General features: G+C 50.8%; 1 protein-coding gene and 1 long non-coding RNA gene across 12 annotated transcripts in view; one reads left to right on the top strand and one right to left on the bottom strand.

The window, feature by feature from the left end:
- The first annotated feature begins 4,740 nt into the window (after positions 1 to 4,740).
- LOC127199405 (uncharacterized) lies at positions 4,741 to 11,625 on the top strand. The gene is made up of 3 exons (XR_007831935.1): positions 4,741 to 4,856; positions 11,110 to 11,283; positions 11,410 to 11,625. It is a non-coding gene; the product is annotated as an uncharacterized LOC127199405 (long non-coding RNA).
- Positions 9,477 to 26,240, bottom strand: part of Mef2d (myocyte enhancer factor 2D) — a 32,086-nt gene continuing 15,322 nt past the window's right edge. For 4 of the 11 annotated variants that reach the window (XM_051157444.1, XM_051157442.1, XM_051157445.1 and 1 more), the window contains exons 4-12: positions 24,842 to 24,979; positions 23,683 to 23,893; positions 23,422 to 23,478; positions 21,586 to 21,776; positions 21,201 to 21,221; positions 19,923 to 20,052; positions 15,505 to 15,724; positions 14,933 to 15,239; positions 13,784 to 14,657 (exon numbers count right to left, since the gene is read on the bottom strand). In XM_051157444.1, coding sequence (XP_051013401.1) covers positions 14,646 to 14,657; positions 14,933 to 15,239; positions 15,505 to 15,724; positions 19,923 to 20,052; positions 21,201 to 21,221; positions 21,586 to 21,776; positions 23,422 to 23,478; positions 23,683 to 23,893; positions 24,842 to 24,979 — 1,287 coding nt within the window. In that variant the 3' untranslated portion in view covers positions 13,784 to 14,645. Of the gene's footprint in view, positions 9,564 to 13,783; positions 14,658 to 14,923; positions 15,240 to 15,500; positions 15,725 to 19,922; positions 20,053 to 21,200; positions 21,222 to 21,585; positions 21,777 to 23,421; positions 23,479 to 23,682; positions 23,894 to 24,657; positions 24,793 to 24,841; positions 24,980 to 26,240 lie in introns of those variants that run through there. The other 7 variants (XM_051157447.1, XM_051157452.1, XM_051157449.1 and 4 more) reach the window with 7 other exon arrangements.

Here is a 26,240-nt window from a genome sequence, read left to right as displayed (position 1 = left end):
TCTGTGCCAAACATACCACAGCTCTCAGTCAGGGCCCACCCTCTCGGGCACGAAAGGCAAAGCAGCAGGTACCAGGAAATGAGTGCAGGGTACAGCTTACTCTGCGATCACCAGTATTCAGTACTGATCCCAGACTTTTACATCCTGCCAGCAATCTGTAGCCACTTCACTCTGTGAGCCTTGGCTATCCTGGACTCACTTTGTAGACCAGGCTGGCCTTGAACTCACAGCAATCTGCCTGCCTCTACCTCCCAAGTGCTGGGAGTAAAGGGGTGCACCACCACACCCGGCTTATTAGCAACTTCTTGTGTGTGTGCCTTCTTCTTCAGTCAAGAACTTACTAAGCAGCAGAGCATGATGGTGAATGCCTGTAATCCCAGTACATGGGAGGCAGGAGCAGTAGGATTTCTATGGGTTCAAGGCCATCTTGGCCTACATGGTAAATTCCAGAACAGCCAGGACTACATAGAGGGACCTGCCTCAAAACACAAATGAGAGCCGGGTGTGGTCGTGCACGCCTTTAATCCTAGCACTCAGGAGACAGAGGCAGGTGGGCTGCTGTGAGTTCGAGGCCAGCCTGGTCTACAAAATGAGTCTAGGACAGCCATGGAGAAACCCTGTCTCAAAAAACAAACAACAACAAAAAACCACAAATGAAAAAGAACTCATTATGCCATTCTACTTCCTAAAGCCACTGCTCCACTGTTTTATATACCCTGTAGGCACATCTTCAAAAGTTCTTTTTACATTTTTCTCCTACAAAAATATGGTAATATAGTGAACTGTATTTGCCATCTTCTTTCTCTCTTTTCCCATTATTAATTGCCACCACTTGTCAACTCAATGCCATGTAGGGTCAACTTCCATCTCTAAAAGGGAAAAGGGTCTTTGCCAGCCAAGTTCATGGATAGTGTCCCAAGAACCCCTTTACCTTGGAGACCAATACTGTGGCTTCCATATTTTAGCATCTCACTGAACTGGAAGATGGGGCAGAATGGGGTGGATGGGATGAGCCACTGGTCCTCACAGGCTGCCTTGAAGATCCCCTCAATGATGCATTTCAGCCTGACTTCTTGATGTCTTGTGCCCTGTCATGAGCAACACATCCCTGAAGGGCTGTGGCCTATGTCAGTGCCTACCTGCACCCCCAGCTGATGCCAGCGCATAGATCCCCTCTTTTGCCTTTTTAAAGATTTGTGTATGGACGGAAGAGAAGGCCCAGTTTAGAGTGCTTGTTGCTGTTACAGAGAACTGGGTTCCAAACCCAGCACCCACACAGTGGCTCACAACCATCCCAACTCAAGTTCCAGGGTATCCAATACTGTTTCTCACCTCCTTGGACACCAGGCACACACATGGTACACATACATACATTCAGGAAAAACATTCATACACACAAAGTTAAATAAATCTAATAAAAGATTTGGTCGGGCAGTGGTGGCGCACGCCTTTAATCCCAGCACTCAGGAGGCAGAGGCAGGAGAATCTCTGTGAGTTTGAAGCTGGTCTGGTCTAAGAAGTGAGTCCAGGACAGCCAGGGCTACACAGAGAAACCCTGTCTCGAAAAACAAACAAACAAAAAAAAAAAAAAAAAAAAAAAGATTTGTGTGTGTGAGGACCTCTTGACAGTTTGTAGATATGATTAGAAGCCAAGTGCAGCACATACAGGTGCACTGCTGCCACTGCCCCCTTTCTCCCTCTTCCTGGAGAGGAGCCCCAGAACACCATCCGTGCCTGACAAGGCTCTACCATTTGGCCACACCAACAGAGTCCTGAGAACTTTTGCAAACATCACATGGTGTGAGTTTTCAAGGGTGAAGAGGACAGAACATTGGGTCAGCACCTGACTTTACAGTGAACACCTTGCATTATTTGTTTTATCATTTATTTACTTAAATTTTTCTCTGGATCCTAATTTGTTCTATTTTGAAGTGCTGGGACTTGAACACGGCGCTGACGTGTGCTTGGCAAGCGTTCTACTCTCCTTCTCTTCTAAGTTCTGTGTAGGATGTGCAGCCTGCACGAATGTCTGCGCACCATGTGCACGCCCAGGGCCCTCAGAGGCCACAAGAAGGTGTCAATGTCTCTGGGACTGGAGTTACAGATGGCTGTGAGCTACCAGGTGGGTGCTGGGAACTGAACTTGATACCCCAGAAGAACAGCCAGTGCTCTGGACCTCTAAGACACCGCTCCAACAATCTTCTTCCTAAACAAAGACTTGCTGTGTAGCCCCGGCTGGCCTTGGACTGTTTCCCGCCAAGATTACAGGTGTGTGCCACCTTGTCTGGCTCATTGTAATCCTCTGAGACAGGGTCTTGATAAATGTCTCACACAGGCTGTGATGACTGATCTTGGCTGTCAGCTCCACACACCTGGGAAGAGGGATCTTCCATTGAAGAGTTGCCTCCATCAGGCTGGCCTCCGTCGGGCTGGCCTAGTTCAGGCTGGCGTCCGTCGGGCTGGCCTAGTTCAGGCTGGCCTCCGTCGGGCTGGCCTCCATCAGGCTGGCCTGTGGGCATATGGGGTATTTTCTTCTTTGCTAGTTGATACAGGAGGGTCCAGGCCACTGCAGGCAACAACCAGGCAGCTTGGCCTGGGCTGTATAAGACAAGGCAGTTCGGGGCTGGGGATATAGCTGAATAGTAAAATGCTTGTCTAGCATGGATGAGGCTGTGAGTTCTATTCCCAGCACCAACTAAACAGACACATTAACAAGGTAAGTTAAATTAAAAAAAAAAAAAGAGGGGCTGGAGAGATGGCTCAGAGGTTGAGCACCGACTGATCTTCCAGAGGTCCTGAGTTCAATTCCTAGCAACCATATGGTGGCTCACTACCATCTATAATGTGATCTGATGCTCTCTTATGGCCTACAGGTATACATGCAGACAGAGCACTGTATACAAAATAATAAATAAATAAATCCTTTTTGTTGTTTTTGTTTTTTTCGAGACAGGGTTTCTCTGTGTAGCCTTGGCTGTCCTGGACTCGCTTTGTAGACAGTGATCCACCTGCCTCTGCCTCCTGAGTGCTGGCGTGTGCCACCACTGCCTGGCAATAAATCTTAAAAAAAAAAAAAAAAAAAAAAAAGGAAAGAAAGAAAGAAAAGTAGTTAGGGGCTGCAGAAATGACTCAGTAGTTAAAAGTACTAACTGCAGCCAGGTGGTAGTGGCGCATGCCTTTAATCCCAGCACTTGGTAGAGGCAGACAGATCTCTGTGAATTCGAGGCCAGCCTGATGGAGGCCAGCCTGACGGATCTGGAGAGGACGTTTCCATGCTTTCTCTGAGGATGTCCTCCCCCCTCCAGTGGGGTGGAGGTGGAGGGGTAACTTAGCTTAGTGGCAGAGCTCTTGCCTACTGGAAGTTCCATTCCCAGATTACAATGACCAGCAAAACCCTGTAGACAGGTGGGTAACCAGGTCACACGTTTAGGATTAGGATTAGGAGTCCCCAAAACACTGTCCAGGTGAAGCAGCCTTGAGTCTTACTACTGTAACAGAACAGTAGCTCTCGGGCTATCTTACCGCCAGAAGACCGGAAAATACAGTCCGGCGTGTCCAACTTGTGGCCCATTAAGGCGGATGGTATCTGTGAATACTGCCCAACACAAAATCATTTGTGGTTTTTTTTTTTTTTTTTTTTTAAATTAAGACAAGAGTCTCATATATTCCAGAAGAATCTCTCTCTCCCTCTCCCTCTCTCTCAAAACTCAACTGGGCTGCTCTTCAGCGTGAACTTTGTAGATAACAACAGTTTTGACAGTGACAAACCGCTGCATTCGCCTGTCCGACGCTCCTTCTGGACCGCCCAGGCGATGACAGATTTTACGCAGCGCTGTCAATCTCAGTAAAACCGCCGAGAGGACTGGGGGCGCTAATTCTCTCAATTTGAGCAGGAAGTTGACTGTACGCGCACCTTCTGGAAGCCCTGGAGGAGCCGGCCTAAAGCAGTCGCCAAATCTGGAGCACGCACGCGTCTTACGCAGGCAGCGGTTGGCCCGTGCTTCCATCACTCACCGGGAGGACCAATGGGAGTGAGCCTTGCTACCTACTTCCCACTGAGCAGCAGGCGGCGCCGGGCGTGGCTTAGGGGGCCTTTGTTCCACTCGCGGCCGGGGAGCGTGTTCTGTTGCCCGTGAAGCCCGGGAGCGGAAGCCAAGCGCTCAGCGACGTCTCTGGGGACCAAACGTGCGGAAATGGCTGTCAGGCGATGCTACCGCTTGCCTCGTACACCTCCCTGCTTTCTCCTTGGAATCGGGGGCGGAGGGAGGCTGCGTGCGTGTGCTTTGATACCCGGAAGCACTTCGTCGGCCGCCGGAACACACTGCGGGTCACACAGGAGGGCGGTGCCAGGCGGGCGCGTGACCTGGCGTCCTGCGGGTCTTCCCGCTCCCTAGGGGCACCCAGCATGCTTTGGGCACGTGGCAGCTGATGTCCTAAATAGGAGTGGTCGTAGGCTGCCTTCCTATGTGGGTGGAGACGTTTCTCGAGACCCAACGAGCACTGAGAGGTTGAGTTGAGCTAATACGGGGTTAAGGGGTAAATCTGACCCACCCGAGAAGCCGGAACTGACCTGCACGTACCAAGGAACTGCGCTAGGCTGGGTGGAAAGAAGTGGGGTGGGGTGGAGGGGGTACACTGCAGGGCAATCTCTTCCTTGTGAGACCCAAGACTATGAAATAGGGCAGGAGAATGGATTTGCTCTTCGTCCAGGCAGAGACAGTAAGTTCAGGCTGCAAACTTTTAAGTCCGGACGGAGCCTGAGGTGGGATCGCCTGGGTCCCTTCCACATCTGCTGTTCCTTAAACAAGTTCTCACACAGTCACAAGGCTGGGAAAGCTGACCCATGGGACTTCAGGGTGAGTCAGAGCATAATAGCTGTATTAGCTTCCGTGGCATGAGCAATAAGATGTCAAACGATTGCACCCCGCGTCATAAGAATCACTGACCTTGATAGCTGAGTCCAAGAATCCCAGACCCCAGTCCCAGTTTATAAGGCAGTATTTAGGGAGCTTGGCCTTCAGCTAAAAAGGAGAGAAGTGGCAAAAAGCTACAACTTAAGAGCTTAAATTTTTATTTCTAAAAACTGTCTTTCTCTCTTTCTGTGTGTATGTGTACACGTGGCTTGAGGAGGCCAGAAACAGGTGTCGGATTGAGAATGTTTGCTGCAGCCAGAAGTGGTGGCGGGCGCCTTTAATCTCAACCCTCGGGAGGCAGAGGCAGGGGGATCTCTGAATTTGAGGGCAGCCTGGTCTACAAATCGAGTCCAGGACAGCCAAGACTATACAGAGAAACGAGAGAGAGGGAGAGGGGAGAGAGACAGACAGACAGACAGTTTGCTGCTCTTCCTGAGGACCTGAATTCAGTTTCCAGCACCTATGTCAGACAGTTCACGACGGCCTGTAACATTAGTTCCAATAGATTAGATGCCCTATTATGGTCTGCGAGGACACCCGCGCACATGTAATACATAGGGACACACATAAAAGTAAATCACATAAGAAAATAAAAATACACTGCATATACACTGTCTCACTTGTCATGTAGACACTGCCAGCTAATGTCATTCCATAGCCTGGTCCTAATTACTACTTTAAGTTCCTTGGGACCATATTGTTAGAATGTTTTGATTTTTTGTTTTTGTTTTTGTTTTTGTTTTTTGAGACAGGGTTTCTTTGTGTAGCCTTGGCTGTCCTGGACTCGCTTTGTAGACCAGGGTAGACCAGGCTGGCCTCGAACTCACAACGATCTGCCTGCCTCTGCTGGGATTAAAGGCGCGTGACACCACGCAGGGCGATTTTGTTTCATTTTATTTACTTCTTTTTTGGACAGAGTCTCATGCATTCCGTGTTGTCCCAAATTCACTATATAGCAGAGGATGACCTCAAAGCGATGACTTCACCTCTTACTGGGACTGCAGCTGGGTGGCACTACCCCGGAAATATTTGGTGCTGAGGTTTGAGCCCAGGACTTTCTGCGTGCTGGGCAAGATCTCTGAGCTACACTCCTGTCCCCAAACATCTGATATAGAGAGCTGCTGCTTGACCTGCCAACCTGAGTTCCATTTTGAAAGGTTAAATGAACTTTGGCTTGCAGCTTACTACTATCAACAGGGCCTAGAATGACTGAGGGGCCTCTGGCATGCCCGGCACGGGGTTTTCTTCCTCAGGCTCACTGAGGTGGGGCCCAGGGTTATAGAAAGGAGAACGTTATCTGAACACTAGCACCCATATCTCTCTCTTTTTTTTTTAAGATTTATTTATTTTGTATACAGCGCTCTGCCTGCTTGTACACCTGCATGCCAGAAGAGGGCACCAGATTACATTATAGATGGTTGTGAGCCACCATGTGGTTGCTGGGAATTGAACTCAGGACCTCTGGAAGAGCAGACAGTGCTCTTAATCGCTGAGCCATCTCTCCAGCCCCCATCTCTCTCTCTCTCTCTCTCTCTCTCTCTCTCTCTCTCTCTCTCTCTCTCTCTTTTTTTTTTTTTTTTAATTGTGAGTGCAAGGTGAGCAGCTGCCTCAAGAGCCTGCCAACATACCAGGCTATAGCCAGAGATTCGGAGCCAAAATGAGCCCTTCCTTTCTCAAGATTTTTTTGTTAACTATTCTGTCACAGCAATAGACTAATACTACCAGTTAGGACAAAATGTCCAGCCATTTCTGAAACAGCCCTCACCCAGTTGCCGTGGCAAACACAACTAAGAGCCTCTTAGTAAGCAAAGGGTTTATTTGGTTTCCACCTCTAGGTCACAATCCCTACAGGAAGGCACAGCAGGAAGTGCAGCAGAAGCCAGGGAGGGACGCTGCTTACTGATTCTGTCCCCTGCTTAAGCTCAGCTTATAAAGCCCAGGAGCACCAGCCTGTACCTGCATCAAGACACTGATCCCACAGCCATGGCCACAGGCCAATCTGATAGAACCGATTCTTTAAATACGTTTTTTGGTATTTTATTATTTTTAAAAAGATTTATTTATTATGAATGCAGTGCTCTGTCTGCATATACACGTGCACGCCAGAAAGAGGGCATCATATCACATTACAGATGGCTGTGAGCCACCATGTGGTTGCTGGAAATTGAACTCAGGACCTCTGGAAGAACAGTCAGTGCTCTTAACCTCTGAGCCATCTCTCCAGCCCTGGTATTTTTATGTGTATGTTTGTTTGTCTGAATAGGTGTATGTGTACCATGTGTGCAGTCCCCAGAGGCCAGAAGAGGGCGTTAGGTCCTCTGGGACTGGAATTACAACTGTGAGCTACCACGTGGGTGCTGGGAATTAAAGCCAGCTTCTGTGGAAGAGCAGCCAGTGTTGTTAACCGCTGAGCCGTCTCTGCAGCCCTGGAGGGTGGTCTTCAACTGAGGTTGCCTCTTCTAGGTGATTCTAGGTTGTTCAAATTGACTAAGTAGGCTACATCTGCCGTTTTGTACTAAATATTTAGGTGAAGCAGCATACTTAGCAAATGTTAATTCTGAAAAATACTGTAGAGGTTCTATATTGTAAACTATCAAATATTCAGCCAAGGTCCCCGCCCCCCACCCCCTCCACTGGGTTTCTCTGTGTAACCCTAGCTGTCCCGGTACTCACAGGGATCCACCTGCTTCTGTCTTGAAAGTGCTGGGAGTAAAAGTGTGCGCCACCATTGCCCAGCCTTTAGCTAAGATTTATATAAAAATACATTCATCTTATTAGTATGAAATTTTGCTTCAAAAAAATTTTTTTGAGACATAGTCTCATGTAGTCTTGACTGGATGCTTTCATCTTTAATAACCTAAAATTATATCAAATAATTTGTGTATTAAAGAATTTTCTTTAAAGTCACTTTTGTGGGCTGTGGAGACAACACTGCATGTGTTCAGGACCCCTGCACTGTAACTGGGCACAGTTGTGAGTGCCTATAGTCCCACACTGGGGCAGCAGAGACAGGAGGATCAGTGACTGGTACTTGTTGGCAAACTCCAGACGCAGTGGCCAGCAGGAGGAAGACTCCCCCCGCCCCATCAAACTGGCCTTCACATGTACCTGCACACACATGCATATACAAATATAAACCTGTGATTTCCAGTAAATGTCTGATTTGCATATTTCATGTTCTGTACATCCAGGACATGAATTCACCTCAAGAGTGTTCGTGAGAAGTTTAAGCCATGTGAGCTGGTCATGGTAGCACATGCTTTTAATCGCAGCAGAGACAGGTCAGTCTGTAAATTCAAAGCCATTCTGGTCTACATAGTGACTTCCAGGACAGCCAGGGCTATGCAGAGAGATCCTGTCTCGGAAGGAAAAAAAAAAAAAACCTGTGACAGACTCCTGACTGGCCTCTTGTCTCATCTCTTATTCGGTAATCCTTCCAAAATGCATTACTGTCAGTTTTCTGCTTGCAAAAGTGTTCTTTTATCTTAGTTTTTTGAAATAGTGTGTTATGTAAACCAGACTGCCCTCCAGTTCAGCCTGTCGTCCAGGGTCCTTGAACTCCTGCGCCTCCTGCCACTACTCCTCCATGCTAGGATTGTAGCCTGCATCTCTGCCCTGCTTTTGTTTTGTTTGCTCATTTCTTGACATGGTCCTACCGTGAAACCCAGGTTGTCATTAACTCCCATCCTCCTGTCTGTTGTCACTCCTGCGCCTGGCTGACCTGAGTCATTTCTAAAACTCTTCTGATGACCTAAAGTGTGCAGAGCAAAGCCTACCTTAGCCTACCTTAGCTTAGGGACAGTCTCTGCCTGTCCCTTCGTTCTTTTTGGCTTTTGCCAGTATCTGATTTCCATAAGGCCCCATAGGCCAGGGAATCCCTACACGTCTTCAAAAGTTCAGTTTGAATACTTCCTCTACGATGCCTCCCAGACCGCTAGTTTGGAGTGGATGTGCCTGGTTTCTCATCTCAAAAGCCTGGTTTCTGCTGGTTCTTTTGTTTCCAGTTCCTAATACAATTAAGAACCAACTGATTGCTTCCTGTTCTAGTGTACAAAACACCTAGTGTCCCAGGAATGGCATGGACTGAGCCTGGAAGGGGGCTTGCACTGGCCCTTTGGAGGCCTTATGAACCAGCAAAGTCTCTGTACTTTATATGGTGAGCTGTAGAGAAGCATGAAGGGTCAGATTATCAGCAGGGCCAAGGTAGGGGATACTTCAGAGAACGGCAGCTGAAAGTTAAAGGAAATAGGCAGCTATTAGTGTTGTTGTGTAGGGACATCCAGCAAGAGTCAGACGTAGGCCACACTCTGGACTATGCTGAGCCCAGAGACCTCTATAGGGGTTTTAAACAGTCAGGGTTGTGACTGAGAAGGTACCACACCGGCCAGTATAGGATAGTTATAGTGCAGGTCTCATTCCTAGTCACATAATGTTCCCCTGGTGCTAACACCGCCCTGAGGTGGTTTAGCAATCCTGGCTGCTTTAAATATTTATGTGTATAGGTATTTTGCCTGCATGCAGTGCTTGCGGAGACCAGAAGAGGGCGTCAGACACCCAATCCAGGCTGTTTTGATCCATGGCGCTGTACACTGTCTTGCTCTTCCATACCACTCAAGACCGGGAACCAGCACTTGGAGAGGCAGGGACTACCTGTATTTCAGAAGGGACACATATTACAGCTCATTAGTCCATTGGCCAGCCCCAGCCCCAAGACCCCACGAACTACACAGGGACTGGGAAAACACCAGAAAGAAGGGGAGCAGGAAGTCTTTGTGAGCACCCCAGAGGGCTATACCTGCTAGGAAGAGGTGGCAAGAAAGTCGGAGGCGGATGGGAGGTCACCTTGGAGAAGAGTCCTTCCCATGGGCACAGATGAGCTGCATGGTACTTCTTCCCTGTAGATTCTCCCCTGGAGCACGTCTGGGGAAGTTAGGAACTATACTGCTGGAGGAGATGACCTCATTCAAATGGCAGCTGGCAGGGGGCCACCAGTCCTCGGCATGTGAGCCTTCCACAGGGCTGGTGTGCAGCGCAGCATTAGGGCAGATAACAAGCAGATGCCACCCTTCCCATTTAAAAGCACGTCATTAGCTGCCTTCTCCTTTTCCTTTTTTTTTCCCCCCCCGAGATAGGGTTTCTCTGTATAGCCTTGGCTATCCTAGACTCGCTTTGTAGACCAGGCTGTCCTAGAACTCACAAAGATCCCCCTGCCTCTGCCTCCCAAGTGCTGGGATTAAAGGTGTGCACCACCATGTCCAGCTCTACTTGCCCTTTTCTATTGGTCACTCACTTGTGGGAACAAGGCAGATAATGAAAGGCCATCATGGAGGGACAGTGATACCTTTTTCTTTTAGACAGCGTCTCTATGTAGCTGAGGATGACCTTGAACCTCTGATCCTCCTACCCATATCTAGAATCACTAGTGTGGGCTACCATGCCTGCTTTTATGTGGTGCTAGAAACTGAACTAGGCAAGTACTCTGTCAACTGAGGTACAGCAAAAGCAGCACCAGCATACAGAACAGTAAGTATCCTATTAACCCTTTCTTGATCAGATGTCTTCTCTGCCACTGTTGAGGGAGAAGTGAGGTAAAATCAGCAGTGACCTTGTTGGAAAGGCAGGGCCAACACAGGTGCTAAGAATTTTGTAATATGGAAATCTGAGGCTCAAGGACATCCTGTGCTTTGCCCGACTTGACTCCTGTCCACTCACAATAGACCTATCAGGAGACCAAGTCATCTTAAGCATTTGTAGGGCAGCTTTTTTTTTTTTGGGGGGGGGGGTGTTTTGAGACAAGGTTTCTCTGTGTAGCCATGGCTGTCCTAGACTCACTTTGTAGACCACGCTGGCCTCGAACTCACAGCGATCTGCCTGCCTCTGCCTCCTGAGTGCTGGGATTAAAGGCGTGCACCACCACGCCTGGTGTGTAGGGCAGCCTTTGCTACTGAGCAAAGACCCCTCACCCATTCTGCTGCTTCCACACATGACAGACCAGGCGCAGAGCAGTGTTCCAGGCTCCCATCGTTGCCAAATCTGCCAACAGCCTGGCTGTGCTGGGAAGAGGAAGGAGTGCAGTACTATGCCGGAGGCACACTGGTGGATCGTGAAGGTGGGCTCCATCTGTGTAACTGTGCTGAGGAAGTCTGCAGGAAAGGCTGGACCTGACCAAGGAACATTTGTTTCTCCTGTGTTGCAGGATCTCCTTCAAGGCTTCTACTGTCCTCAGTGCTGGGGCTGCCCCTGCCTTAAGAGTGCCTGAGAAACCTAGCATCACAGTGAGTCCTCCAGACCCTCACCCACTCTGCCAGGGACACCAGGTCTGTCTTCCCGTACTTGCCGCCGCACCAAAAAAATCAAAACCCAAGCTGAGGTATCAGAAACGTGGTTTTTTTTTTTTTCCTTTTAATAGTAAACCTCTTTACAACAAATATAGTGAAAGAGTTTTCAAACCAAACTCGTAAGAATCTCAAGGACTTTGTCTCTTCTTAATGTGCAGAATACTAGGAAGCATCACCGTACAGCACGGAAAGAAATAATGAAAACAAATCAACAGCCACACACTGGGACTCACCCTGCCCCAGGACCCAGGAGCCAGGAGTGTGGGTGATTGTCAAGTCTGGGGATGGGTCACCTCTTGGCGGACCCACCCCTCCCTTCTTCCCTCTTGGGGCTGAATGGGGTAGAGAATTCAGACTCTCCTTGGGAGTCTCAGCCCTCCTGCCCCGTTAAGCCCCATCCCTTCTGCTTATTCAGGAGGCAGAAGCAGGTAGAACCAGGAGCTCCCAGCCTCCAGGAGAGCCTACATTCCCCCACAGGGGGTTCCAGAGTCAGTTAAAAATATATAGAGATAGAGAGATTTTTAGATACTTTTACATCATTTCTGTCTCCCCAAACAAATAAATAATCAGTAGAGAAGGTGCATTTCTTTCTTCCTTCCTGTCTGAGTTGGGAGGGATGGGGGAGTGCATTGCCGTGGGGTGGGGGGAGTGGGAGGGACTGTGTTCCACTGAGGCATGTGGGGGTGGCCCTCAGCCCCACTATCCCTGAAAACTGAGGGAAACCTGGGTGGGAAGGGCACTGGATGACGCCAGAGGCTACTTTGGCAAATACCCAGTTTTGCAGAGCGAGTAGATAGGAGGCAAATTTGGCTTGTGAGAGAAAGAAAATTAAGTCCCCATTTGAGGTCTAGGTTCCCAGGGATCCATTTACCTGGCCAGCCAGAAGCCCGACATAGCCCCAGGAGAAACCTGGAGATACTGAACTACAGAAATGTCACATATTCATTCACAGACTGCCCCTACTGTCAGGGACAGGTGGACACACACACACACACACACACACACATACACACACCATGCATGCACACACTCGTACATGGCAATCAGATGGCAAACTGTTGAGTAGCACGCTGTGAACTATAGGGGCCTCACCCCCAGCTGTGTGTAATGGTGGCCAAGCTCAGCCTAGAAGAATGGGCCTGAGAGGCCTGTGATTCCACATTTATTGAGCACCTGTCATTCACCCATTCAGCATTTACTGAGAGCCTACGATGTGCCAGCTACTTCAAGGGAGCTGACGTGCACAGGGCTACACCCTGGCTTCTTTCAAGGCCTTAAGCAAGTCTCAAAACTCCCTCTAGGAACTGAGAGGAGGGGTGGGAAGGCAGGGCATGTTGGTGATACCCCTGCCTGATCAGCAACTAGGGTAAAGCTCTGGGTGAGGGAGGGTCCCTGCCTTATAGAAGTCAGAGGGACTTGAGTTTGCTCCACAAACAAGCAGGGATGGAACTGTGACTGCGTGGGACTAGTGGACAGCCATATGAAGGCAGAGCTCTGAAAGCCAAGCTCTGGCAGAGGTAGGCTGTGGGGAGAAGCAGAAAGGCCAACTAGCAACCCCCCATAACTTTAGTACAAACATTTGGGGGCTGAGAGCAGCCCAGGGAAGAAGGGAGTGAGGCCAGAGCTGGAAGCCGTCTATCCCTTGTAAACACACCCAGCCGCAGAAACAGAGGCCCTTGGAGCTTGAGTCACTCAAAGGTACATCCACGCAGCTGCACACCAACACATAAATACAGGCTGCACCCACACACGCCCTCATGAGCATGCTTACACCCCTCTGCTTCTGGCTCCTTCCCTGCATCAAGTGTCAAAATACTATAAGAGGCTGGGCCACAGGTGGGCAAAGACCATCTCACTACACCACTGAGCCTTGTCTAACTCTACCCTCCAGCTGAGAGGAAGCCCCAAGTGAGCATGTGCTGTCTCCCGACCCGCCTCCCCTGGGTGGGAAGGCAGAGGAACGAGGAGGGGTGATGACAGAGAGCAGGCTGGTGGGGGGGGGGGGACGACACCATCTAGTCCCTCCAGTCTGATCTCAGATCCAGCAAGAGGTCCAAGGACCCAGTACTTCCACTGCCCCTGTGTGCTTGCTGCAGCCCCACAGAGGAGGCAACAAAGCCCGAGCCTGGGAGAGGAAGGCAAGAACACAGCAGAAGAATCTCATCTGTACAGTACGGGCCATTTGAGTCATTATTATTACAATATACTTTGACAAAAATAGAATCTCATTTCATATCAATACAACAACAACAAACACAACAGTTTCCTGGACTGTTACACCACTAACATTTTGAAAGGTCTCTATTTACAATTACAGTAGCAAGAGGGCAGGTTTGGGATGTGGCCTGGAGGCGAAGGGACAGGAGGTAGCGAGACAAGGAGCACGCAGAGCTGGGAGGTGGGTCAGGAGCAGGGACTGGCAGGCCTGGGGGGTGGGCTCAGGGGTCTCATCTACAGGAACCCCTAGCTCCGCAGACCATGCGGTGTGCCCTGGGTGCACAAAGCAGAGGGGCGCCCTCCCCACGCCTGCCCCTGGCCCACCCTGGAGCCACGTCTCTCCCCCAACTCTCCCAGCTTTCTAGGGTTGGGTTGGCTAAAGGACGGGAGCTATTGCACTGTACATCTTAAAGGAAAAGCTGGGGGTGGGGTCCCCACTCACCACACCCAGTCCTGCCCTCATCAGTCCTTCCCACAGCTGTCTCTCTCCCACGTTACTTCCAGAGGTTCTGGCTTCAAGCCCCTACCCTGGCCCAGGTTCGCAGGCAGCCTTCCTTGAACTCAGATCTTGGGGGGTGACACACAGGATCAGTGAGTGTGGAGTGTATGCAGGAAGCTGGAGGGACCAGGATGGGTATTAGCTGTGAACAGCTCAGAAGCAGACACTCTGCCTCCTCCTATCCCCTGAGACACAAGCCCACCATCAAGCCAGCTTTTGGGTTTCAGTCCACTGTCTGGGGTCTGTTGTTGGGTAGTTTTTGGTTCTTTACGTCTATCTGGGAATGGGATGGGAGGGCTCCACATGCAGGGCTCGGCACCTGTCCTTCTCCAAGGCCTACCGTGCCCCCCCTTCCTGCAGCATATGTGTACAACGTGCAAAGTGTCCCCCCCCTTTTCCCGCAATAAAGAGAGTCCCCCACCAGTGAAAATGGTGGGGACAAAAAAGGGGCAAGAGCATCCCTCTCTCTAAAGCGAGAATTCAAATTTAAAAATATAATAATAATAATAATAATAATTAATAATAATAATATAATTATACACAAATGTAACCATCAACAAGACATGGAGCAGAAGAAAGGAAGTGGGGGTCGAGCGGGAGGAGCCCGGGACAAGGAGGGGTGGGCGGTGAGATTGTCAACTCTTCATCAGGGAGGCTGAGAGGAGGGAGTGGGAACCGTCACTTTAATGTCTGTGAAAAGAGGAGATGGAGAAGGTGGTGTGAGGGCAGCTTGGACTGTAGGCCGCACCCCAACCCTCTCCCAAGGGGTAAAACTCTAGGGCGAGGCAGATGGAGATCAATGAGCAGGGCACAATGAGGCCAGGAGGGGGTCCAGGGCTGTGAGTACTAACCCAGAGGAAAGCTGGCCACAAGGCCTCTCAGGTGGGAAAGAAAACAGGCTGAGTGTATGTGGGCATCCCTGGGTGATGCAGACACCAGCAGACAGAAGGGCAATGTTACAGTACCCAAGTATCCAGCCGCATCCTCTTCACAGCTGAGGCCTCAGCCTCAGGCTCTGGGGCTGGGCGCAGTAGGCCTAGTGTGGGCCCAAAGTCCCCCCGTCCATCATCCCGGTCCCCGGTCTCATAGGATCCTCCAGCCGGGCTGCTGAGACCTTCTCCAGGCTCAGGACGGGCAGCTGGGAACACAGCTGGTGGAGGAGGTGCAGGGCTGCGTTCACGGCTTGGGGACACTGGTTCTGACTTGATGCTGATGTGGGGGTGGGTGGTGACAGTGAGAGCAGCACCCACATGGGGCAAGGGGCTGCCTGGGCTGGAGTTCAGGGACACAAGAGGCAGTAACAGAACAGATGAGAGCCAGGAGTTGGGAGAAGAGGGAGGCACATGTCAAAGGGAAAATAGAGAAACGAGTGTTAGCTCCAGTCTGTCCACACCATCTTCCAAAGCCCACACCCTCAGCCCTGCTGGCTGGGAGGAAAGACTCGTGACTGCCACTTACTGAATATGCACACAGCTCCACGGAGACCTTCTGTCCCTCACTCCCCACCAACCCCATGGAAAGCCTCCCAAAGACTCACATGAGGTTGCTGAGAGATACGGGGACCAAGTGGGACTGTTGCTGAGGTGGCTGCTGTGGTTGTGGCTGTGGCTGTGGTGGCTGTGACTGTGGCGGTTGTGGCGGTTGTGGCTGTTGTGGCTGCTGGGGCTGCTGCCAGGCGGTGACGTTGCCTAGTGCCAGCCCTGCAGGTGAGCTGAAGGCGGGTAAAGAGGCTAGCTCTGCACTGGGCAGCTGGTAATCTGCAGTAAGAGAGAGTGAGGGGAACCTGGGTGGGAGCACCTCGCCCACCCCTTTGGGGAGGACAGGCACAAATGTGAAGAATGAAGGAATCCTGGAGACGACACTCAGGGAGACGTAACCACAAGGCACTGTTCTCTCTAACAGGGCAAAAGGACAAGTGATTTTGAAAATAGCGTCAGTTTTAAAAATCAATTGTGTATAAGTATTGCGTCTGTAAGGACAGTTACAAAAAAAGCAGCAAGGAAGGGAAATGGAGACGGTTCAGATGGATCTGAGCGCAGTCTCGTCACCTGGCCAGCTTCAGGCAGTGGAGAGGCAGCAGGGAGCTCTGGGAACTCCAGGCTAATGGGAAGCTGTACTCTGTCTTCTGCCCTGGCTTCGCGTGTCTAGACTCTCCCTAAATAGGACTTCAGCTCCTACTCCCATAGACACATAAGAAATGGGTCTGACATCCAGTCTTCATGTCCCTGAAGCAGAAAGGGGCTTCAGGGCCTAAGCTAGGGATACCAGTGGGGGACTGCACTATGGGGGTACTTGCTCCATCTACGTGCTAATCTTAAGGAAGATACTGTAAACAAGTGACCCATACGTATTTCACTACTGGTACAGCTCCAGCACGCCTCATGTTGTCCCCTGTTTGAGGTATTTAGAAATGCCTTCCACCAGAGCCAAGAGATGTGCACACAGTGGGAAGACATACTAGAAAGAGATGTTCTGTCCAGCCAACCAACCTATGTTCAATAGTGGATCCAAGGTCACTTGTTCTAGCCCTGTTTATATATGAAGAGTCGTTTGACCTCTGTAACATTTGCGTCTTGGCAACCTCCGCCCACAGACTGTGAGGTCCTAGGCAAGTACTGTCTGTCACCAGCAGGGACAGCAATCCTTCCTATAGCATGGTCACCAAAGAAAAGCAGGTGTGCAAAGGCGTGCATGACAGCAATAGCATCAGACTCCTGGTGAACACTGCAAGACTTACCAAGCACCACTGCTCACACGAGACAGATGCAGCCTCAGGGTTGAGGACCTGCCTGCTCACGGAAAAAGCTAGCCCTGGACACTTCATGACTTTTATTTACTGTTTTTCTGCAGTGCTGGGAATACAAGGCAGGTCTTACACATGCTGGACAAGCACTCACCACTCATCTTACCTGCTGCACCCAGCCCTCTCCACTATTTTTTTGTTGTGGGGGGGTGGGGGGTGGGGGGGTGGACAGGGTCTCACTATGTAACCCTGGCTGACCTGGAATGAAACATGTAGGCCAGGATGGCCTTAAACTTATATAGGGAGCTGCCTGCCTCTGCCTCCTAAGTACTGGGATTAAAGGTGTGCACCACAATGCCCAGCTTTTCTCACTACCTTTAAACTTCACCCTAGCCAGGTCAATGCCAGTTACTAGCTTGCTTCATTTATGTTTACATTTGTTTTTACTTATTTTTTAAATGCCTTTTCCCCCCTAGAATTTTTTTTTGGGGGGGGGGTTACAAGACAGGGTTTCTCTGTGTAGCCTTGGCTGTCCTAGACTCACTTTGTAGACCAGGCTGGCCTCAAACTCACAGAGATCCGTCTGCCTCTGCCTCCTGAGTATGGGGATTAAAGACAGCCACCACACCCAGCTTCCCCTATAATTTTTAATAATCTTTTTTTCTTATTTATTTTATATGCTTTGGTGTTTTGCCTGCATGTGTGTCTGTGTAAGGGTGTTGGATCCCCTAGAACTGGAGTTATAGACTGTTGTGAGCCACCATGTGAGTGCTGGGAATTGGACCCAGGTCCTCTGGAAGATAACCCAATGCTCTTAACTGCTGAGCTATCTCTCCAGGCCCCTGGTTACTGGTTTTAATAAACAGTACAAGAGCAGAATGTGGGCTCTAGGAGTGACTGTATCCAATGCTTATTTTACAAGGCATAAAATAAGTGATGTACACCTTTAATCCCAGCACTTGGGAGGCAGAGGCAGGAGGATCGCTATGAGTTCAAGGCCAGCCTGGTCTACAGAGAAATCCTGTCTCGAAAAACTGGGGGGCACGGGGGTGGGGTGGGGGGGGGGAAGTAAAGAAAAAGAAGAGGGCAGTGCTTTGCCCAACAAACTCTGGGAGAGATCAGAAGAACCCAGCTCTTAGTCCCGCCCCATCCCAACACACTAACTCTACAGTGGGAGGCCAATTTCCTAAGGGCCAAGAGGTCAATCCCCGGGCCACCTGGCTACCTCAAGTCACTCTTGTAGTCACCACAGACAGATTTCTGGAGCTCTCTCCACAAGGACCAGGCCCATCTCTTAAACAGGATATTACCACAGTAGGCCACCCACAAATGCCTACTGCTGACATAAGTCTGCTTAGTTATTTCTGTGGCAATAGGAATTAGAGCCCTGCTTTCACCCCCTAGTGACACAAGGAGTCTATGGCCAGCTCTGCTGAGAGCCTGTTTCAGGTTTACTGACATAAACAAACTTCACTCCTGCTCATAAGACTGAGTGGGAAGAGCACAGAGAGCCACCATGGTAGGATTCCCAAGCAAGCAAAGCTGCCGGGGACAGCAGAGCTATGTGCAGCCCATTCTCCCACTAGACCCAGGAGTTTGGTTTTTCTCCTTGGCCTTGGGAGTGGGGAAAGGCTGCAGCAGCTCTCTGTTTCCTGACACAGGCCCACTTTCCCAGCCTCATAATGCAATTACTTGGGAGTGGGTATGCATGTGAAACACCCAAGGAACAGGGATCAGACACTTGAGCAGGAAAATCTGCCCAGACTCATCACCCCTGTAAAAGCATGAAATAGGCTGTTGGCTGCCACTCAGGATTTCTCCCACTGCCACGAAGAAGGGCAGAGATACGCTTCTGCTAGAAGAGGACTTAGGGAGGAGCCTGGGGGGGGGGTCTTCTGGTCTAGTCTAGTTCACCCCCACTCAAGTATGAGGGAAATGGATGACAAAGGGTGAGGAAGAGCTTACTGACACACACAAGCTCTGAACTTCCCCTTTAGGAAGCCCTTCCTGACAAACACAGCCACCTGAGTGCAGGCAAGGATGGCTGAGAGCCTCACACACTGTTCTGGGAGACGGTGTGAGAGGCTGACATAGCCATGTCAGCTTACACTGTATGTCCTACCACAGTCCCTCTACCCAGAGGGCCTTCCCATGTCCCCAGGAACATGTTCACCTTTAGACCCACCCAGCTTTCGCCAGGCTTATCCTGCCTCCTACTTACTGCTGCACTGAGCCATCTCTACTCAGAACTAGCAGGTCCACTGCACCGCGGCCTCTTCCCTCCCCTCCAGGAAGCTCTGCCCTCTTCCCTCCCCTCCAGGAAGCTCTGCCTCACTAACCATGCTCCCCTCCCCGGTACCCAAACAGCAAGTCTGTCAGGCTGGCGCTCAGGTCACCTCTGTCCTGCCTTCCTCACACTGGGCAGCATTACTCTTCCACAAGGACCTATATTAAAAACATTTGTTTTCACATAAACAATGCATTAAAAAATCTAAGTATGCTTTTGGGATATCTTTTAGCACAAAGAATGCCTTTGGGATATAGTTAAGACTCAAAGAGTACTTGTTTTATCTGACATTCAAATTTTTCCAAGAATTTTGTTATTTCTATTTATAAAGTTTTTATTAAAAAATTTCATTTATTTGTAAGTATGTGTGCTGTATGTATGCCACATGTGTGCAGGTGCGTTTAAGAGGCCAGCAGACGGTGTTGGATTCCCTGGAGCTGGAATTACAAGTAGTTGTGAGTAACCCAGTGTGGGTGCTAGGAACTGAACTTGGGCTTTCTGGAGGAGCAGCAGGTATTCCTAATTACTGAGCACTCTCTTTAGCCCTTGCTTTGTTTTTTTGAGACAAGGTCTCATGTAACTGAGCTAGACTTTAACTCCCGGTAGCTGAGGGTCACACTGAGCTTCTGATTCTCTGGTCTCCACTCCTGAGTGCTCAGATCACAGACAAGTGCTACCACATCTGGCTTACGTATAGTCCCCAGGGCTTCATGCTTGCAAGGTAAACCCTTTGCCAACTGGGCCACACCCAAGCCGGTCTGTTTTTATTTGTTTGATCTACTAACTACAACACTAATTAGGGAAGGACCTTCCTCACATTGTGACCTATCTAGCATTTTAATTCTCCCTCTGGTCACTTATCTGCTCTAAGCGCAACCCTGCCCCCCCTTTTTTTCACAATGCACCAAGTTACAGGAACACTCACCTGTGTTGTAGGCAGTGGGCATGGAGGAGAAGGGGAGGCCCTGGCTGAGTAAACTTGGTGTTGCCACAGAAACCACTGGGGTGGTGAGTGAGTGGGTAGACTGGGAGACCCCAAGGCGCTGGGCATTGTTCTGTAAGAGAAAACTGTGTGTCAAGAGATGGCAAATGGGTGGGCAGCCTCAAGGTAGTCAACCATACAACACCTGAGCTGGGTCCCTCAATTCCCAGGGACAGCACCTTAGCATGGAGGCCCACAGACACAAGTTGGTATGTTTAAAAGCCTGAAGACTCACGGAGAAAAAACATGCACAGATTCACTTGCATCTATACCCATGCAGACAGGAAGGCATGGAGGCAGCCTGGAGCCCTGACACCTAGGAGGAGGGACAGAGGAAGATTTGCAGTCTCTCTTGGGCTAAGACCACCGAAGTCTCCTCTACACCCATTACAGTAGCAGATGCCCCAGGAGACGCATACTGGCATCTGGGAATGAAGTGTGGGATCTGGGGTGGCACGTGATTGCATGTATGCACACACGTGTGTAGGGCTGTCAGCTCCATCTGCTGCTGAGTCACTTGTTTATTCCAACTCCACGCTAGGGCCGAAACTGCCGGTGTGTTGGCCGCCAAAGCCTGCTTGCCTTTCCCAGTCTTTCTGGCCTCCTGTCAGCAAGCTGGGGAGGAAGCACCTCCTCTTCCTGGCTGATGGTGAGTGTGCAGCCATAGGGAGGGGCTGTGCATAAAGTGCCTGTGAGGTGGGCTGGCGTAGGGTTAGTGAGCAGGCAGGCAGGGAAGGCCTTGCTAAGGACAACTTCAGTCCCGCCTCAGCTTCCCCTGGAAAACTGACTTTTCTAGATTCTCATAAGTTTTAGGTTCATATTTTGGGTTCCAATGTTGTGTGGGCCTATGTGGAGTCAGGAAGCCAGAGGGAACCAAGGGCTTAATCCAGGCATCTGGCGGGGGCCTCAAAGGCCTAGGGATAGCCTCATGCTCTTTTCCAGATGCACGCACACACACATACACACACACGTCTGAATAAATGCACATGCAGTTACACATGCACACACAGTTACACATGCATGCCTTGTCCAGCGCTTCCCACCGCCCCATTCACCTTAGTACCCACTCAACTCTAAGCACAGCTCCTAACAAACCACCAGTAACTGAACTCCACACTCGGCGCACACAGAGAAGACTGTACACATACGCATGCTGCAGGCTGAACAGCACGGGGCAACGCTGGAACTCAAAGGCACTGCTCACATCTCAGCCACACTTACCAGATCTAAATGGTCCTCAGTCTGGGAGCAGAAATAAAATCAAGAGGATGGTTGAGGCTATGGTTTCTGCCCTTCCCCCATGGCCACCCCATCCACCACTCTGCCGAAGTACTCTTTCTGGCCCAAAAGGATATCCAGATACTCTAGCCATATGATATCCAGAAAATGCTGTGTCCTGGCCTCCGTCAGCCAGACACCGTCAGCCAGTCCTTATTCCTCACGGAATCACCTCTCCTATCTCCTGTTCATTTCTACTGCCCTGTGGCCAGTACTGCTGCGGCCCAAAGGCCTTTAGGGCTACTGATCTTCACTTCTCCTGCTAGAGGTCATTCTTTTCTTCCCACCCCCACCCCCCACCCCGGCCACGGCCCAGAAACCCACTCACCAAATGATGCATTAACCCTTTGCCTCCCTGGGAAGTGATGACCCGCAGATCAGGCTTGCGGCTGGGGGCTCCAAGCTGGGTGTTGTGGGTGGGTGGGGGTGGAGACTTGGCAGGGATGACTTTGTTTAGGCTGTTGCCATTGGCCACAGGGAGGAGGCCAGGGGAAGCTCGGGCACTGACATAGCCATTCCCTGGAGAAGTGAGATGAGAAAGGAAAAATGCTGGCCTGTCCTCTAGCCCTACCAACTGCCCCATATCTGTCACCTGGAGGCTTCCAGAAGCATGCCAGGGTTCCACATGGATGCTGAGCTGCCCGATACTGTCTAAAGCCTTGGTCCCCAATCTTTGGCCCAAAGTCAGCCTCTAAGCCCCAGAAATGGGGACAGGGGAAGAACTGAAAAGCAACACTTTCACTGCCAGACCTGGGCACATAAGAGAGCCCTGCAGCCATGCTTTTCCCCGTGCCTGGCACCCAGATCCCTCACATAGGACGCACAATGACCAGAGTGGGGAAAAGCGGCAGGCTGTGTGACCTGGTCCTCCTTAAGGAGCCAGCCTGATGACCAGGGCCAGCCAAGCATTTAGACTGCTTCCTTGCCAGGAGCTGGAATGCTGTGCTTTTGGTCAGCATAAGACAAGCTGCCTGCCACCATGGGGGAGACAGGCCACTGAGTGCTGGTAATGGAGCTGCTGGCACCAGGGCTGGCGATACGATGACTACCATAACTAGACTGGGGATAAAAGCATCACAACCGCCTTTTACATTTGCTCTGCGCTCAGCAATGTATAGGTCTTCCACACAATGTCTCCTACATGTTTCTATCACGCTGTGAAGTACATGAGATGGGCACGCAGGTCAGAGCACAGAGGAGGAAGCATGGCAGTAGCTGAGAGAGGTAATGACTTCCCACAGCCACCCAGGGCATCTGCTGAGTTCCCAATGCTAGGCTTAAGGGCCCACGAGTGAAGTCTGGAAAGAAGGGGTATACCTCTAGTCTACAATTTCATAATTCTAGTGCACAATTATCACTAAGGCACCTTCATACCCACCAACTTACACAGGACAGAGAGAAAACAAGACAGAAACAGGCAGCACATTGGCTGAGACTGAGCTGGAAGAGATCGAGGTCCAGGAACATGTATGATAACTACAGTGAGAAATTTCACCATTCTGTCTCCCAGCACATGGTTACCCTCAAAGCATGCTGCTGTCTCTATCCCAACTCCAAGATCACTGTGTGAGTGGCAAGAATGACAGGGTGACATTAGAAGGTCACCAGCCAGACACCAGCACAGAGTAAAAGTGGCTGAGCACAGGTGCAGTGGTAGTTTCTTTTTATGACTCCAGTATGTATGCCTATAGGTACACATCTGTATGGTGACTCCGTGGGAGCACGGAGGCCTTTGTGCACGGGTGCTGTCTAAATGCCTACCCTTTTCTAGTTAAGTCCACACAGCCAGGTGTGGTGGCACACGCCTTTAATCCCAGCACTCAGAAGGCAAAGGCAGGTGGATTCTAAGGCTTCTCAGTCTACATAACAAGTTCCAGGCCAGTCAGGGCTACATAGTGAGACCTGCCTCAAAAAGAGAAGGAAAGAAAGGAAGGAAAGAAACAGCAAGCAAGGGAGCAGTGAGCCGGACCTTCCACTTCAGCAGCACAGCCTCAGTTTGTGTAATAATCTTCAGAGGTAAACTTCTGCTAACCAGTCACTGCTATAGCACCAAAGTCCAGGAGCTAACAATCCTCTGGTGCATCCTGTTTTGGCCCTGCCATTTTCCTTTCCTTGCCTTCAGGTCCCTTGCCTAAGCCACCCTGTGGAAGGCAGCAACACTCACCAACGGGGCTGGGGCAGGCTCCATTAGCATTGTTGAGATCTCCACCCAGCATGGCTCCTGGGAGAAAAGCAGAGCTACCATGAACTTTGTCTTGGGGACTGGACAAGAAGAGGAGGCTCTGAGGAGCCCTAGGCCTTTTCCCCTCAAGAGTCACACACATGCAGGATTGCTGCAAAGGGAAGACCCACCATTGAAAATGGAAGCCCAGGGGCCCTTCCACACCTCACTTCCACCTCAGCAACTCACCCTCTAGTCACTTACCTGCACTAGCAGGCCGCTGGGGCAGGCCTGGAGAAACACTGTTTCTCTGTAGTGCTGGCTGCTGAGGGGACAGGAGCCGTGGGTCCGTAAGGGATGACGTCACCAGGGAAGGAGTGACCAGAGAGCCACTGGGATTGCTGAACTGCATGGAGCTCTGATTGGACACGGGCACTGTGACAGGCATGGCAAAGTTGGGGGCCGGAACAGATGACTAGACAGAAAGACGAAGAGTAGCGTCACAATAGGTGACCCTCTCCCCGCGGACCCATTTTGCCTGAGAGGGTAGGCACAAAGGTTCTCTGCTTCCTGGACTGGATCTCCAAAAGCCTGGGCACCCTGCCTTCAGCCCTTTTGCAGCCCTGCCTACCACCCATCACAAAGGTGAGAGCACCTTGCAATACAGCTCTGATCCAAAGCAGGAGGGCAAGGCTCTGCCCACTGCAGATGGGACTGGATTCCCCCAGGAGGCGGGTTAGTCCTCAGCCAGGCAGGACACACTGGGAGCAAGTTAGTGCCCTGGCTACAGACCCAAACTCACAGCTGCTGAGGATAGGGCTTCGCTAAGTGGCCACACAGCGGGCCTGCTTCAGGAGCGGCTCATGCCCACCTCTCTCTGCCATCCCCTTAGCAGTTCTGCTTCCCTTACACAAAGCTGAGTGCCTGAGGCAGGGGCGCCAAAGCAACCCAAGGGGCCTCCTCCCAAAACAAGGAGACAAAACACAGCCCTCTCCCTTGCCCTCTGGAGACTCATGGCATTTGCATTTTCTGCTGGTGAGGGGACACTGTGGGTCTCTCTAGCTTAGGCAGGGACTTTACAAGAGGCTTTCAAGACCAAGGTCAGGAGTTCCTCAGCGGTCAAGACCAGCTCAAGGATGGCTCAGCATAGTACATCCATCAGAGGCAGCCGAGGGCCGGCAAGGCTGGGTGAAGCCACACCATGCAGCACAGGAGGCTGTCCTCCATGAGACTACTCACGGCCAGTCTATAACTCTGCATCATCTTATCAAACTCCTCGTCTATCTTTTTATACTTCTCCTCCGTCTGGGGGGTCAGGGCAAACGCCTCGTCCACCTCGGGGCTCTCACACTCCCTGTGCTTCTTGTGCAGCGCCTGGGGGAGGGGCCGGAAGGGGGCCAGAGAAAAGGTGAGGAGGGCTCACCCCATAGCGCCTGAAGAGCCCATCCAGCTCCTCGCTGGCCCGCCGGTACTTGTCCTCCAGCAGGGGGCTCTGCTCCAGTGAGTCCTCCCCATCCGGCTCTGGGCTGTCACAGCCGTTGAAACCCTTCTTCCTCAGGGTCTGCAACCGCATCACTCAGTCAGCCAGCCAGCAAGGGTCCTATGGCCTCCTCCAAGCTCCCCGCAAGGATCCCCAGCTCTTCTCCAACCGTGGTTCCCAGAACCTCCAGTCCCTCCCCCAGAGCCGTCCTCCCTCCCTCGTGTGCTCCCTGTGGCCTTGAGTGGAGCGGAACCCAAGTTAACCAGCATGGAGCAGGCATGCTCCACAGCTCAGTCTAGGGAGAGGCCAGGCCCAGTCTGCTCCCTACAAGGGTGTGCTTAGGGCTGGAGGCTCTTCCTGTCCAAATCCTAGCTCCTACTCAAGTGAGAGAAACTGAATGAGACAGGAGAGGACAGTACAGGAAAGCACAAAGGGTCTGCATTTGCTAAGCTTTCAAAGCCTTAAAGTGCCTGCGGCAGACCCAACCTACAAGTGGTCACTCAAAATTTTAAAGATGCTTGCTTTGTGGTTTTTTTCCCCTCCTCTGAGGCAGGGTTTCTCTCTGTGTAGCCTTGGCTAGCCTAGGCCAGGCTGGCCTCGAACTCACAGAGATCTGCCTGCCTCTACCTCCAGAGTGCTGGGATTAAAGGCATGAACTACCACGCCCAGTTGCTTCATGTTTTTAGTCAAATCACATTTATTTATGTGTGTCTGTGTATGTGTTGAGTGCACATCAGAGGACAACCTGCAGGGGTTGGTTCTCTTCCTTCCACAAGGAGGATCCTGGGAATTAAAACTCGGGTTGTCAGACTTGACAGTAAGTACGTTTACCTAATAAGCCATTTCGCCAGCCCTTGCTTTGTTTTTATTTACTTATTTATTTTGTTTGGTTTTTGCCCCCTAGTCAGGGTTTTACTACGTAGCCCTGGCTATCCTGGAACTAATTCTGTAGACCATGTTGGCCTTGAACTCTGCTGGGATTAAAGGATCGGCTTTTTTTTTTAACTTTATCTTATGTGTATGTATGTTTTGTCTGCATGCATGTGTACCACATGAGTGCTTGGTGCCCATGGGAAGAGGGTATACCCCCTGGAACTGGGGAACCATGAGCTGCCATGTGGGTGCTGGGAACTGAACCCAGTGTTCTTAACCTCTGTACCCTAAGTCGGCACCCTGGAGTGAGAAGCAGGAGGCTGGCTGTCCCGTTTGCTCAGGGAGCACTCGCTCTGTGTGTGGAGCAACCACAGCTCAGAGAAGATAGACCAGACCTAAGACCACATAGCCGGAAAAGGCCAGAGACGGCCTGTCCTTCAGCCGTTCACTTTGACTCTGAAACAGAAGA

Source organism: Acomys russatus, chromosome 15 (assembly GCF_903995435.1).
Source record: "Acomys russatus chromosome 15, mAcoRus1.1, whole genome shotgun sequence".
Lineage (NCBI taxonomy): Eukaryota > Metazoa > Chordata > Mammalia > Rodentia > Muridae > Acomys > Acomys russatus.
Note: the sequence above shows the minus strand (reverse complement) of the source record. Positions and strands in the feature narration are given on the sequence as shown.